Below are 15970 nucleotides of genomic sequence, written 5' to 3'. Positions count from 1 at the left end.
CTGCCACTGCCGTCGCCGACTGGCACCCACGGCCACGAGCCACGATTCCCTCACCCAGTCTTCCCTCGGGGCCTCGCCCAGTCACTCGCTTAGTCGGCCCTCGCCGGCCACTCAGCCAGTCGGCCAGTTCACGATTCAACTTGAGGTGGATTGCATATATTCTTTAATTTCTGCATTATTTTTCATGGCAAAGTGTTTCGATGATTCAAAATCTGCTATTGGTCCTTAATTCTTGTTTTTATTTTTCCCCTTTTGAAGAAAAAATCAACTATTGTAGGGAAATCAATAAGGGCAATCATTGGCTCTCCTCCATTGGATCATGAGTCTTTTGCTTAATGTTGAAGTATCACTTGGGCTGAGAGAACCATCTATTCTTCATATTGAAAAAAAAATTTGTTTTGATTTTCTTTCTTGGCTAAGTTACCTTTTCATGTGCTTTTCTCCTGTTGTATTTTTTTTACGGAGCTAATATATTTTTCTTACCTTCTCAAAAAATTCTTAATTTATTTTTTAAAAAGATTACAGTTAAGTATGTTGAACACTCAAAAAATAAAATACTTGAAAAATAAATTAGGTAAATATTTAATTGAGTTCTACTAATTGGATCTATTATAGTTTAATCAAAGAGTTAGTACTTATGACCGAATTCGAGTGAATTCTATTTTAGGATTTTGCACTTAAGATAGCATTTGCGAGTATGACTTTTGAATTTTAGGTTTTAATTTCATCGAATTTAGAAGAAGTTATATATAATTTCATAGTCTATTTTATTTAATTGCATGCAAATTAAAATTTAAGACCTGAAACTGATACGTATATAAGATCAATGGATTTTTGTATTTATATATGAATGTATACATAGACATTTACAAATATTTTCTTTAGAAGTTATAGGAAAGTCCCCCCACCTAATATAAATGATTTAATAGCCAAATTATTTTTCAAATGTTCGACTTGAAATGAGACATGTTAAGATGTAATGAGGTACACACAAAGTTAGGTGTTCTTTTAAATTGTAAATTAGAATTTGTTATTATTAGTTCTTATGGCAACAAGTTGCCATGTGTAGAATTTACTTTTGTGATTAAATCATTCTATTTAGAATTATAATAAAAAGTGAAATAAAATGTCCATGGGAATTTAAACTACAATTAAAATAAAAATATTCACAAAATTTTTAAAATTTGGAAAAAATAAGATTCTTTCATTTTTTTTCTCCCACTTTTATGACATTTTTTCTTCTTTTTTTCTTTCTTACCAAACACCCATTTATGAAATTATTTACAATTGTCACTCACACAATCGATTAAATAGTTGCGTTTAAAGAAACTCGCATGCTTTAAGAACAATTGTAATGTTTAGATTTTAGAGAGACTCACACGAGTCACACAGTTTGAGTTTCTATTTTGAGTTGGATTAAGACTAATTTATTATGTTTTAATACTTACAGTTTTACTTAGATGATCGGGAGTTGTTAATTAGTATAAACGATTGAATGATTGGTATAATTATTAGAAAAGTTAATACACAAACTAATTGCAAGTTGTCATATACAATTTAAATTATTATGACACAAAATAAATTATTAATAAAATTATAATTGAGAATGATGGATTATCCGTCTATCTGCCATGAATTATCCGACCTAAAACTGCCTAATTCGCCACTTAAACAAGTCAAATATGGATTATGATTTCTTCACCTAATAATCCACCTTATTCACCATGAATTATCCGACCCGATCCACTTTATCGGGTCTGCTCATAATGCGAGATACAAACTCTTAAATAGACAAATTCTGATACAATAATTGAAGAATTGAATAATTGAATCTAAGTACAATAATTGAATAACTTTAAATAAGTGGTTTTCATTCAATTGTCGGTGGAACTTGAACCTGTGATTTAAACATAAAGTTGACGGATAGAATCTGTGTTTGAAAAAGTTGAGTTGTCAGACTTTATTGAAATTAGCTTTATTGAAATCTACTTTTGACGAGTAAAGAAGTTGAACACTTCTTTCAATTTTGAGGATATTTGGAATTTCGGATAAGTCCCTTTTTGAGTAAGGTTTGAATTTCTTGTTTGCAATATTCGAGCAATTCTCTATTCATTTGAATAGAATGGTAAAGGCCGACCAAAGCTAAAAGAGGTCCTAAAAAGATCGATTTGGGGATTGATCTTTCTAGGTAAGGTTAGTCCTGTCTTAAATCTTGGTAAGGAGGTAAAAGCTCAAAGGACTTTGGCCACCCTAAGTTTCCCATAATATAAAAAGAAAACTTGAATTACATACCAACTAATAAAATTAAAGTTTGTTCATCATTGAAAATATAATCATTACAAAAGTTCGATAAAGTTACCACTAACTTGTTATTTTCTTAGGTACGGTTAGTTCACCTAATCACTGCTTATTGATTGTTCTTTAAACTAATCTAAGACCAAAGAATCAGTAGTCTCGGTCTGCATTTATCAGAGTTGGGGTTGAGAGTTCAATCTGGGAAAGGTACTAGCACTGCATATACACCCGCTTTGCGAACGATATCTAATTAATTACGAATTATCCCTAAATTAAATCTAATTGTCTATAATTAACTCTTTCAACAAATATAAATAAATATTAAAATTTTAAAATAAAATATAGAATAAGGTGCGATTTATGAATGTCTAATAAAACCTCTAAAGGATGTGATCTTATTAGACAAACCCTCTTAGAGCTAATATAGGTGAGGTTTAAAATACCTTTTTGTCCTTTATTTAATTATTGAGACGCACACGCATAAAAATAAAATATATACAAAAATAATTCAATAATTTGTTAAAAAAAAATTGTCTTTAAAACATTCCCAAATTTTTTCAATATTTTTTTAATTTTCTAAAAGTTTTCCAACATTTTTTTGCATTTTTCCTAGGATTTTTAAACACTTTTCCCTTCATTTTTTATAGAATATTTTTAATTTTTTTGTTATCAGAGTTGAAATAGTTCAAAATTTTTATTTTATTTTTTACTTTATTTTATTTTTTCTAAGTTTTTTACTATATTTTCATTTTTTAAAATTAAAATAAATTTTAAAATTAAATAAATGAACCGGTAATTTGGAAAAGTCAGACCAGTTCAACTGATCTAAATCGGGTCAACGGTCGATTGGGAAAAGATGGCCTTATCAACCAATAATGGTGACACGTGGCACTTCCTTTTTAAATTTATTTTTTATATATATATTTTAAATTTTCTGCAGCAAAGTAACTTTAGCATGACATCACCCACGTGGCAAAAAGTGCTTCAAATTCGAGTAATTAGATCCAACTATGGGTAATTGAATTAGGGTCAACATTCAGGCCGGGGCATTCTAAATTCGGGTCAAATATCCGAATTTTATTTGATATATATTCTGAGGAAATAAATTATTTTCTATTCTATTAAAACACTAACTAAAAAATTTGAAATTTAAGATCTGCTAAAAAAATTTAAAAGAAAATAGTGTAAAATAAAGTACTAACCTGTTTTAAATTCTTCACTTTACAATTCTTCTTGTGAGTTTTTTTTAACTCTTCCATTGCTATTTCTGCCATTTGAATCACCTTTCCTTTAACCTTTTTACTTCCCTCCCCTCCTTTGAACCTCAAGCTTTCTAGCTCTTCTTTCTCATCCTCTTAATTCCTTCTCAAATTTATCAACAAACTATTTTTTTCTTTACTCTCTTTGGATTTCAGTTTTGACTCTGTGTGTTTATGTCCTTCTATCTTTCTGAAATCTTCTATTTATAGGCTTGTTTCTGAATCCTAAGTTAAATTTGATTGACTAATCAAAATTTAAATTAATCTATCAAACTTAAAACTAATTTATTAATTAAGTTGATTAATTAATTTAAATTGCTCAATCAATCTTAAGTAACTAATTAGTTTTAAATTTTGATTTCTTAGCTAAAATTTTATTGTGTGGGAGAAGGTACAAGCATGGAAAATCCGACCTTTTTTTTTTTTTTTTCATTTTTTCCTTTTCTGCTTTTTTTTTTTTTCTTTCAAAAAAAAAATTTCATTGCAAAAATTCAATTTTCTCAATATTTTTAATTTCTGGCATTTTATCATTTTATTGTATTTACCCAATTTTTTTGTTATATAAGCCCCAAAAAAATTGGGGGTGTCTACCAAAATCCCATTTCTGAGATCATTCTGTCTCTGCATTACAATCAAATATGAAATCAACCTCGAAATGGTGAGGTCCTGAGGAGCCTTTCAATTAAAAATTCTGTAATGATGCTGTCATCCTCAGCCACAACATGAAACTGAATATCTGGAGGAGCCATCCATTCAAACTGCTGTATTATGCACCAAAGCAAGAGCAAAACGATGAATAAACAGAAGTGCCTTGAAGAGTAATGGAACAGAGAAAGTGACCCGTGAAGCTGTTTCGAGTGTTGGTGGGAAAGAATCCATTGTAGATATGAGCAAGCCATAAGCACTGTTTTTTTAATTAATTAGAGGCCTGTTGGGCCAGAACTACACAACGGGAAATAACTGAGTCCCATCTCATATCTTTTTTCACTCTTTCCGAACAGTGTTTAAGTCACAGACTCCTATATTTTTCAGAAGTGTGTTGAGGATCATTTGAACAGTATCAAAAGAAACAGGAAAGATCCACTTGAATTGCGTTAGGGAGAAGGATCTGATAAGATATCCCACAGAATCAGCAGAATCTCCTTTGTTGATCTTTGAGTTGGCGATGAAGCAAATCTGATATTCCTCCTGTTCAATATATTTATTTATACACTTCTTTTATATTTGGATGAGCCCCCATATAAAACAAAACAGCATACTATGTTCCAATATATGGCCCCCAGGCCTTTTATTTTTAAAAAGGTACCAAAAAGGAACCATCCCAAGCCAGCTGCTTTTATCATTATTATTTTTGAGAAAAAGATATTGACATTTAAGGTTTGATAAAAAAACATTTACTCTCCTGAGATTTCAAAACTCTCAAGACGTCTCCTGGAATTTGTCAAAAAGACACAAATCTTCTCTTATATTTTGTAAAAAGACAAGTCTTTTGAGGGAATATTTGTGTCATTTTGACAAATCTTAAGAGTGGTCTCAATTTTTTTTTTTGGTCAAATATCAAGAAAGGTGAGTGTGTTTTGGTCATATGGGGCTCTTAAATAAGAATTTGGAGGCTCATTGGGCTGGCACAACTTAGGATGGGCATCAAGCACAGACCTTTGATATGGAGATCCATGCTAGAGTGGATAGGTTTTTTGTCTTCCAAAGACAACTTCAATAACTTGAGGTTGAAATTGTGACTCAACATGACAGCTATATAAAGAAGAGAAGGTGAAAGGGCAAAGGAAAAACTAGTGAACTCACTTGCCTAAGCGGGATTGAATGCTTATATATATAAAGAGAGGCTTCCAAAGGGACCAATTTGTTTGGTTAGATTGCACTAAGATTCTCTGGTGACATCAGCTGCTATGTAATAGTTTTCAGCATCACCTGTGTCAACGCCCTTTGCCCAACTTGGACCTAGGAGTTTAGTCAAGTTTGGGTTTATAGCTCTTCTGAGGCAGGCTAGCCTGCATGTTGAGATATCATCATATAAAATCACTTCTGCTTTTATAGAGATTGATTTCAAAGAAAAGAGCGAAGAATTATTGGGTCCTAGACCCAAGGAAGGGCATAGTAAGCAAAAAAATGCTCCAGGAGTTGAAAATTAGGATAGATTCGGAGTCCTCGTATAGGTTAACCTTTTCAAACTACCACTGAATCCATGGGCAGAGAAGAAATAACCTGGACTGAAATATCTTAGTAGCCAGTGGAAAAGAAAGCAAAGGTTATTCCCGTTGTAGCGACAAATGAAATAAGAGTTGTGGACACATATGTTGTCTTTATTATAACAACAAACAGAAGGATAATATAATCTACATTTTTAAACCACAGGAGATGGTGCTAGCAAACTACTAAATCATCATTTCGTACGCATTCAGCCTTCTTCATTTTCGCATGAAGATCACGGAGGAAAGAATAAATAAGCTTAGATTGGGAATGAGACTTATCTCTAACTACAAATACATGAACCCTATTCCCGATTTCAATCCAACTGCAACCGGGCTGTTTTTTCAAGCCCTCATCCTTCATCTTCGACCTCACTTTTGCAGCTTCTCCCCATTTCCCAGTAGATGCATACATGTTAGACAATAACAAATAAGTACCAGCATTCTCCGGCTCTACCTCCAAAAGTTTCTTTGCAGCCAATCTCCCTATATTCTCATCTCCATGAACATTACATCCAGCAAGAAGTGCTCCCCAAACCGCACCAGATGCTTCTCTCCCAATTCTATCAATGAAATCAAAAGCCTCCTTGAGCCTTCCCGCTCGACCACAGAGATCAACAAAGCATGCATAGTGATCTTCTCTTTTTTTTATGGACCTGTCTCTGACAAGCTCATCAAAAAATTTTAGCCCTACATCCACTAAACCAGAATGGCTGCAAGCAGAGAGAAGTCCCACATAAGTTACATCATCGGGTTTGAATCCAAATTTCCTCATTTCTTTGAACAAGCTAATTGCCTCTCTGCCACATCCATGGTGGGCATAGGCAGCAATCATACCATTCCAAGATACCAAATCCCTCTGGCTTATCAGAGCATCATCGAACATTTTCCTAGCAATTCCCAACTCCCCACACTTCGAATACATGTTTATGAGCGCAGACACCACGAATGCAGTATCTTGATAGACTGTTTTGCTAATTATTTGGTGGATTTGCTGCCCCTCACTGAGGCCAGCTAAGTTGCTGCAAGCTCCCAAGACACTCACAAAAGTTCCTTGATTAGGCTTTATTCCATCAGCCGCCAGCATTCTTGAAAAGTTCTTCAATGCTTCTTCACTTTGTCCGTCTTGGACATAGCCCGTGATCATCGTGGTCCAAGAAATGACATTTTTACGAGGCATTTCATCAAACAATTTCTTCGCCCTTCTTAAATCCCCATTCTGGATAAAACCTGTGATCATCGTATTCCAGGAAGGAAGATCCCTCTCGGGCATCTTCCCAAACAAATCAATAGCTTCATCCAACCTCAAATTCTGTGCATAGCCCGTAATCATTGCGTTCCAAGAAACCACATTACGTTTTGGCATTCTATCAAAAAGTGCCCTGGCTTCATCAATCCTCCCATTTTTTGACAAACCCGCAATCATCGCAGTCCAAGAAATCACATTTCTTTCAGGCATAAGATCAAAAAGCTTTCGTGCCTCCTGAATTCTTCCACATTGAGCCAACCCCGTTATAATCGTGTTCCAAGAAACCACATTTCTCTCGGGCATTTTCTTGAACAAATGTAAAGCTGAATCAATACGACCATTTTGCGCATACCCATCAATCATTGTGTTCCAAGATACGACATTCTTGTTCGGCATTTCATTAAAAAGCTTCTCTGCCTCCAGAATCTTATTGGCCTTAATATACCCACCAACCATGGCAGTCCATGTGACCACGTTCTTCCTAGCATCCAATCTATCAAACAGACTCCTAGCTTCATCAATCACCGCGCACTTTAAATAACCCGTAATCACCGCAGTCCACGATATCACATTTGGATCAGGCATTCCATCGAACACCTGGCGTGCCTCATCAATCCTCCCTTTTCGGCATAGCTCCGTTATCATCCAATTTGATCGAGCAATGTTTGAATCACAAGAGAAATCTCTTCTGGGTATCGACATTTTGGAAACTCCAGGTCCATCCATCGTTGAATAATACGATTGACATTGATGATACCACAGAAGCTTCAGATTTCTCACGGTGGGTACAAGAATTTGAGTAGAACTCAGAAGAGGTGTTCTGGTAGAATTGGCAACATAAGCCCAAGCGATTGATGACCGAAACAGCGCTGACATTCCCGTTATGCACAGAACAACAATTAAATGTTTCCATTACTGAAAATCTCGAGCTCAAACAGTCGAACAACGGCGAACTGCTTCATACAATCGGCTCCACGAAAAGTCTATCCTAAGGTGTTCGAATAACAAAGCATACAATCCTATTACTTTATTAAATAAGCCAAGGAAGATTTTTGGAGTAGCAATTTTTTTTTTTAATATCTTTGGAAATTGCAAGTTGATATTTTAATAATTTAAATGTTTAAATTCTTTAGGAGTTAATAAAAATCAAGTTGTATTTTTTTATTAATTGAAGCAAAATTTAGGAACAAATTTGGTATAAAATATTATTAAAATCATTTCAAAATAAATAGACAAGCCTAAAATATTTTTATTGCAAAACATAAAAATTAAATACATCTTGAAATTATATTTGATAAATTCTCATACTTTGCAATCATTTTATAATTTACTTATTTTTCTATACTAATGAATACAATTCTCTCGATATATACAATCATCTTATATTTAAGAGACTTTAAATTTGAACTCATATTGGATTTGGATCATATGTAATATAAAATTATAATAAAATTTATTCATATTACCCAAATCCAAATTTAAGGTTTAAATCAATTCTTCCGAGCAAAGTTTTTGATTGTTCACTTGAGTTTTCATTTTTTTTTATTTATTCAATATTTTGCAATTTTTATCTTTAAAAAAAAGCTTTTTACTGTATAAAAATAAATTAATAATAATTTTATAATTAAATAAACTAAAATAAATGAGATCCCTTCTCATCTCAAATTCTCTGAAGAGTATAAAGTATCTACAAACATGCGGAATGTTGATTTTACAGTGTAAGATTTAAATAAATTTAAAGTAATACTTAATAAGATTAATTTTTTAGTTACTACAATTAAATAAAGTTTGACTATAAAGTTTTTAAGTATTTGAATGTGTTATAGGATTAATTTGAATCGATATAATTTAATTATTTTTAACACATATAATATAAAAAATTTTATCGTTTCAATAGGGTGATTGCTTCCCATCTTTTCATTAAAGAAATTGGGCACAAAGTATTTGGAAAATATTTTTGAGTTTTTATAATTTTAATTTTACTTTCAATTTTTGGTAGTTTTTAAAAGTTGTGAAGTTTGTTGTAAAACATGTATATTTATGTGGATAACTATCTAAATAATTGGTTACAACTATCCACATAATGGTTCATTATGTGATTAACCTTTAGGATGTCAATGTATTTACTTATATAAATACATGCTTCACAGTAAAATGAAAATATAAGATGATTAACAAAATCTAATTCCTGAAAAATTAGACCGTTGAATTTTTAGAGTTTCAAATTTTTTTGTAGTTAAAATTTTCAAAATACATAAATTGATTATTTTCCCACAAAAAATGGGTTTCTTAATTTTTTGTTTTCATATGTTATGAAATTATTCATGCATGATTTACACCAACTCAAAAAATGACAATTATTTTTTGATCATTTTGAATATGTTAGAAAATTTGTAATTTTTTATCAATTTCTTTTCTTTTTAATAGTTGTTTTCTCAATGGCCAATCAATTTTCATAGCAATCTAAATCAGTTCAAATAATTTTTTATCAATTTTTTTCAAAAGCTCATTTTCATAGATTTCTTTTTTAAAACTCTTTTTTTATCTACTAAATTCATAATTATTTTTAAAAATATATTAATCTGTCATATAAAAATATAAATTTCAAGCCTTAAATTTGTGTAACATATAAATCAAAATCAAAACCCCAAAATCTATCAAAACACTACCTAAATGAATTAGGTGTCAAACTAATTTTTAATGACAAAAAATGAAAATAAATGGTGTAATTACAAATGCAATTTGCTTGGCCTCTGCAGAATACAAAATTGAACATGAATTCCCTTTGGAAATTTTTTTTTTGGCACTTGCAAAAGTCTTGCATTACAGATTTAGGGTTTAGGATTAGCACCCCCTCTGTCCTCCCTCCCTTTCTCTCTGTATTTACAATTCTAATAGGCCTCCAAAATTAAGCTGAAGAAAAAAAATACCCAAAAAAGAATGAAAATTCTAACAATGAAAGAAGAGGAAGAATTAAATAAATTAGTATGTCACTCCTATTTTGCACTTGTAAAATTAAAGATCAGGCCACTTGCAGATCACGGTATCTGATTCTTGTTCTGTCATTTGAAAGATTTTCTTCTGTGCACTTCCTTTTGTTCTTCCTGGATTGGTGATCCTCAGCACTTTCCTTTGACAGATAGGGTCGAAGTTTGTCCATATCTGATAGTTGAACTGGCTTCAAGAAGAACTCTTCTGCACCCTCTTCCAAGCATCTGCACCATACCCATTACACTATAAGCCGAAATCCTGAATTTTGATTTGAATATTTTTTATTTGAACAGATTTTGACGAAACTCAATATAATTTTCTATTATACTTAATCCAAATTCACATAAATTCAAATTCAAGTTAATTTTCTGACCTGTTAATCCTTGAGGGGATGTTCTCTGAAGACATGATCACAACTGGTATGTCTTTCATTGAGTTAGATTCCTGAAAATCAGATGACTTAAAATTTTAGTCTCCTTTTGCATGAAATTATGTAGTGAGTTGAATAAACCCAACACAAAAATCTTTTTCTTTTTCTTTTTTAAGAAAAGAAGATCAGACAAAATGTTTGGAACTCAGATCTGGTAATTAAATAAATAAAGGGTTTGCCTTCGGGATTGGAGATTAGATTAGATCAAAGGAAATGTGTGAATGAAATTACAGGAAAAAAAAAAAAAAAGCAGATGAACAAGCAAACACACCTTAATCTTTCTGAGAAGCTCATAGCCTGTCATACCAGGCATACTGTAATCTGTGATGATCAAATTCACTGCCATTTCCTGAAAATTTTATTTACAAGAAAAGATGAAAATCATAACACCCAGAAAGGGGGGGGGGGGGGGAGAGAGAGAGAGAAGCCAATCAGAAAATTTCAGTTAAAAGAATCATAAATACCTGATGGTGTGGAGAAACAGAGGGAGAGTCTGAATTTGCACGCTCATCTTCTTGCAAGCCCAGAAATTCCAAAGCCTTGCTTCCTGAATCCACTGCAGTGACTGCATCCCCATCCATGGAAGATTAGAAAAACAAAACAAAAACAACTAGAACAAAGGGATACCCAATTCGAATACAAGCTATATATATATATATATATATATCTATGTGTGTGCGTGTGCGTGTGCGTGTGTGATATATATATATATATATGTATGTATGTATGTGTGTGTGTGTGTACAAGCATATGCATAAAACATTTATTAAACCTTGAAAAGAAGAGGTCTTGAGGAGCTTCTCAATGAGCTTTCTGTCAGTGAGGCTGTCATCAACAGCAAGAACATGGAATTGGATATCTGCAGCCACATCCATTGTGTGCAGAGCTCGATGATGCACCAGAAGCAGGAGAAGAAGAAGAAGAAGAAGAAGAAGAAGAAGAAACAGAGAGAGAGGTAGGTGGAAGACGGAAGGGTTGAATATATATATACATATAAAAGAATATGAATTATGATGAGAGGCGGAGAGAAATTAAAGAGGGGGTGGGGGCACATGGGGGGGAGTGTAGATATGGAAATCCAGAGGGAAAGGGAGGGAGATGCTCAGATCCGACCAAATATCACACCGAATCCTTCCCGTATCTTCAAAGTTAGATTTTTCATTTGACCCAACCAACAGTTTTATCACATTACTTTTGTGTTTACTCTGTTCATTTATATATATATATATATATATATATATATATATATTTTAAGTATATTGATATGGACTTTTCCTAGTATGTTTAGTTTAGGGCGGAGAGCTGCCTTTCAACAGTCGTAATCTTTGAAGGGTGAACTTTTTTCTGCCATCATCCTTTTTTTTCTTTAACCTCAAATCTCTCTCTCTCTCTCTCTCCATGACATCAGCTTATGCAGGCATAGGGACTTTGAAGAAAAATATTTAATTTTGGGAATAAACATTTCTCTGTTCACAGGTTTAGATCTCCATGATTTTTTGAAATATAAAGAGAGATTAATTCGTGTGTTTTTGCTAAAGTTTAGAAAGTGTTGATGAAAATTTTAAAACTTTAGATCATAATGCTACCATTTTTACAAATAGAAAAATAGGTCAATATCTTTTCATTGTAAATTTTATGAGGCAAACTTTAACTTAAAGCTATAATTTAAAAATAGGAAAGGGGTAAACAAGATTATGTGGATATATATATTAATTTGTCTTATAATGAAGTACTTTTTAAGTTATATCTTAACTAACAAACGAATCAAATATAAAACTGTGAACATAGTTATGAACAAATTTAATAACTGAACTCATGACAGCATTAAACAAGTTTATTGACTACTATTGAGTTTAAAAATAAATTAATTAATTTCTGAATTCAATAAATAAGTTAATTCAATTGAGAGTTGGGCAAGTTGGGTATGATCTAACTTAAGACTAACTAATTTGTTTAGTTTTTAAGTTTCAAATTTAGTTAAGTGAGAGTTTGTCTCATTTATATCAATGGATGATTTCAAATGAGTCATTATCTATTTAGACACTAAATAGCTCTTCAATGGGCTAATGCACTTGCAATCCTATAAAATTGCATATGTGCAATTAATCTCGCAATTTGTGGATTGTTTGGAGTTAGGCACCCTGACCTAAATCCACATGATTTACTTAAATTACAAATGTATGAACCATTCATTTTGATTGATAACCATAAAAATTACTTAAAATATAATAGTATGATATTAGAGTGAAATTTTATGAAAAATAAAACAAATTAGAAACAAAATTTTAAAACTTGAAAATTGATATAACCCTTTTTTAATATTATAAAACAAAAATAAATTAATACTGTTGCAGCAAAAAATTGAACGACTTTCACGATCCCTGATTACGACCACCTGAAAAGAGATAAATAAGTAAGGCTTGGAGGACCCAGGGTATACTCCGGGGGATCGCTCCGATGCCTAAGTCAAGGATTGACTTGAGAGGTTTTTTATGCAACAGTAAAGTAGAGTATAGAATGAGATACCTTAGCCTCTTCTCTGAATCCCCATTTATAGTGATGGAGTTTGACCCAAGGGTGATGTGCAATTTATTAGCGAATTATGGCGCAAGCATGAATCGCTCCGGTTGTTATAACGTTGGCGTAGATTGCTCTAGTCATCATGGAGCTGTCGTCAATTGCTCTGCCTAAGCAGTTGACTTAGGTGGTAATTGCCCTTATCAATGTTGGGCTCTAGTCTCATTTGGATTTATGGTAAGTGATATATTTGGGGTATATCAGTTGTCCCCCCTTCAGTTTCGAATTTTTGAAGTTGGCTTCCAAAGTTCGAAAGTTGTATTTATTTATTTATTTTTGTCGAGTAGCTCTTCTTGAGGCATTTTGGGCTGCTTGTGGTTTCATGAGTCGTGCTCTTCTTTTTTGTCATTTCTGGCCTAATGAGCTGTGCTCATATTTTGGGCTGTTTTTAGGCCTCACGAGCGTTGCTCGTTAGTTGGGCCGATTCTTCTTTACCTAATGAGTTGTGCTCATTTTTTGGGCAGTCTTCTGGCCTCACGAGCGTTGCTCGTCAGTTGGACCGATTCTTCTTTGCCTAATGAGATGTGCTCATTTTTTGGGCAGTCTTCTAGCCTCATGAGCGTTGCTCGTCAGTTGGGCTGATTCTTCTTTGCCTAATGAGTTGTGCTCATTTTTTGGGCAGTCTTCTGGCCTCACGAGTATTGCTCATCAGTTGGGCCGATTCTTCCTTACCTAATGAGCCGTGCTCATTTTTTGGGCTATATTTTCAGTAACATTTTGATAATTTATGATGCTGGGATGGTTGTTCAATTCGACAGGTTCTTGTAGTTTTGATTTCATTGGGGTTAAAGATGTGAGTTATGGTATTTTCAATATCAATTAGGATTCTTAATCGGTTCGAGATGGATTTGTTTCAAAGGGTTTGAATGTGTATGCACCAAGTGTTCCATCATTTATGGTAAAGGGAACTGCAAGTAAGCGTGCAATGTTATAGATTTTGTAGACTATTTTTGTGTTGTTTGTGTCATATATGGGGTCTATAAACTTAGATTATTCAATTGTATCCTAGTTGATTCGTGAGTCCCATGTTGAATGGGGTTGTAAGTGCAGTGGCAGATTGAAGTTTAAGATTGAGATCTGCGAGATGTATACCATTGATGACGGTGATTTTGTTACTGTTTGTTTTGATTATGGTGTGGATTATTCAGTTGATTGGGCTCCAGGTGCTTAACTGAATGTCACTAAGAAGCTTAGTTTTGCTATTTCGGGTTTTGCCGATTGCAGTTGCTACAATTATGCAATTTTAGTGTGCATTGCAATTTCAATTCAAATTTCCAATTGTAATTTCAAATTCACTATTTAGAGCATTGTTCAATGCACATGAATGTGCAAGAGTCATTATTACTAACCCCATGGTGCATTCGGCTAACCCATTTGAAATTTTAAAGCTTGGCTTTGTTTATTTGACTGGCAGTGTAACTGTCATGACCCCACTATGCATTTAGTGCATAGGTCACTGTTCAATCAATTAAATATCTTGAACATCCTATTAATTATTATTAGCCATTAAGGCGGAGCTCTTCAAGCGTTGAAACTATGACATCTATTTATTTTTATTTTTTTTAGAATTATTATTGTATGGTGGACAAAAAATCATATCTTGAGAATAGACACGTTGACTACATAAATCTTGTGCATAAAAACATCAATTGTAGTCAAATTCATATTAGATTCGGAATTTCCCAATATCGCAAGCTGGGTCCCCTTTACTTTTCCTAATGACCTTGCTAAGAATCGCGACAGCCTCTTCGAGGTCACCGTAGGTGGAGAAGAAATTGTGGAGGTTCTTGATGGTAGTGTCACATCCAATTCCGCGAATTAAGAGTTTGCACTGGGTAGGGTCCCAATTGGCGATGGATCGAATGGAGTTGAGTACGTCTAGGTGTCGGACGGTGGCATTTCGGACGATCTTAATTGAGCCAATGCACCGACCTTCAATTATCTGATGTAGTCATAATCAATGATTGAAAGAGAAAACCTCTAAAGAAGTTCTCACAGACGGCGCCAACTGTTGCAGCCAAAAATTGAACGACCTTCACGATCCCTGATCATGACCACCTGAAAAGAGATAAATAAGCAAGGCTTGGAGGACCCGGGGTGTACTCCGGGGGATCGCTCCGATGCCTAAGTCAGGGATTGACTTGAGAGGTTTTTTATGCAACAGTAAAGTAGAGTATAGAATGAGATACCTTAGCCTCTTCTCTGAATCCCATTTATAGTGATGGAGTTTGACCCAAGGGTGATGTGCAATTTATTAGCGAATTATGGCGCAAGCATGAATCGCTCCGGTTGTTATAACGTTGGCGTAGATTGCTTTAATCATCATGGAGCTGTCGTCAATTGCTCTGCCTAAGCAGTTGACTTACGTGGTAATTGCCCTCGTCAATATTGGGCTCTAGTCTCCTTTGGATTTATGGTAAGTGATATATTTGGGGTATATCAAATACCTAGTTGAATTTGTGCTGATTTTCTACCTCAAGACTAGTCCAATTTCATAAGAAGGTTTTAAATAATGAAAATATTTTTGGATAATCTTATTATTTGATTTTTGGTCATTTTTAAAGGATTTTAAATTTAAATTTAAATGCTAATTTTATTTAAATTTTGTATTGAAAATTGTCAATGCGATGATTTGATCCATAAAAAAAATTAGACATTAAAATAGTGGCAATAGGTTGTCATATATATAACAATTGAAATTCAAAATTTCCAAAGGTAAATTTGAAAAATAGCAATATAGATAAATATAGATTGTGGTTGCTTGGTTTTTTATGACGATATAGAAACACAAAAATGTATTAGAAACGATATCGTAATCTCTAAGTGTGTTTATACCGGTTTTTACCACAATATCTGCTTTTTGAAAGAAAAACCAAGTAGCATGTATTTGATAAATGCTTTTTAAACCTTTTAAAAGTTAGTTTTGAACTTTTTTGAAGATTTTTTTAACAATAACAAATTT

General features: G+C 33.1%; 2 protein-coding genes across 2 annotated transcripts; both read right to left on the bottom strand.

The window, feature by feature from the left end:
* Nucleotides 1-5859: 5859 nt before the first annotated feature.
* LOC131164763 (pentatricopeptide repeat-containing protein At2g35030, mitochondrial) lies at nucleotides 5860-8048 on the bottom strand. Its single transcript, XM_058122201.1, has one exon. The coding sequence runs from the start codon at nucleotides 7884-7886 to the stop codon at nucleotides 5937-5939; it is 1950 nt and encodes a 649-aa protein (XP_057978184.1). The 5' UTR covers nucleotides 7887-8048; the 3' UTR covers nucleotides 5860-5936.
* A 1730-nt stretch (nucleotides 8049-9778) lies between these two features.
* Nucleotides 9779-11557, bottom strand: LOC131164606 (two-component response regulator ORR9-like). Its single transcript, XM_058121911.1, has 5 exons — nucleotides 11204-11557; nucleotides 10896-10996; nucleotides 10703-10780; nucleotides 10375-10445; nucleotides 9779-10225 (listed from the first exon to the last, which is right to left on the bottom strand). Exons 1-5 carry the CDS (start codon nucleotides 11304-11306, stop codon nucleotides 10033-10035), a joined length of 546 nt encoding a protein of 181 aa, XP_057977894.1. The 5' UTR covers nucleotides 11307-11557; the 3' UTR covers nucleotides 9779-10032.
* Between the last annotated feature and the right edge of the window lie 4413 nt (nucleotides 11558-15970).

The sequence above is a fragment of the Malania oleifera genome, chromosome 9 (genome assembly GCF_029873635.1).
Source record: "Malania oleifera isolate guangnan ecotype guangnan chromosome 9, ASM2987363v1, whole genome shotgun sequence".
Taxonomy (NCBI): domain Eukaryota; kingdom Viridiplantae; phylum Streptophyta; class Magnoliopsida; order Santalales; family Ximeniaceae; genus Malania; species Malania oleifera.
The sequence above is the reverse complement of the archived record's forward strand: the minus strand, read 5'-3'. Positions and strand labels throughout refer to the sequence as shown.

Bases quoted from the DNA above. Each gene is read 5' to 3' on its own strand.
- LOC131164763 (XM_058122201.1), bottom strand. From the start codon at position 7,886: ATGTCAGCGCTGTTTCGGTCATCAATCGCTTGGGCTTATGTTGCCAAT.
- LOC131164606 (XM_058121911.1), bottom strand. From the start codon at position 11,306: ATGGATGTGGCTGCAGATATCCAATTCCATGTTCTTGCTGTTGATGAC. The intron at 10,997-11,203 runs GTTTAATAAATG...ATGGGGATGCAG, and splicing joins CAAGACCTCTTCTTTTCAAG to TCACTGCAGTGGATTCAGGA. The intron at 10,446-10,702 runs GTGTGTTTGCTT...TCTGATTTTCAG, and splicing joins AGCTTCTCAGAAAGATTAAG to GAATCTAACTCAATGAAAGA.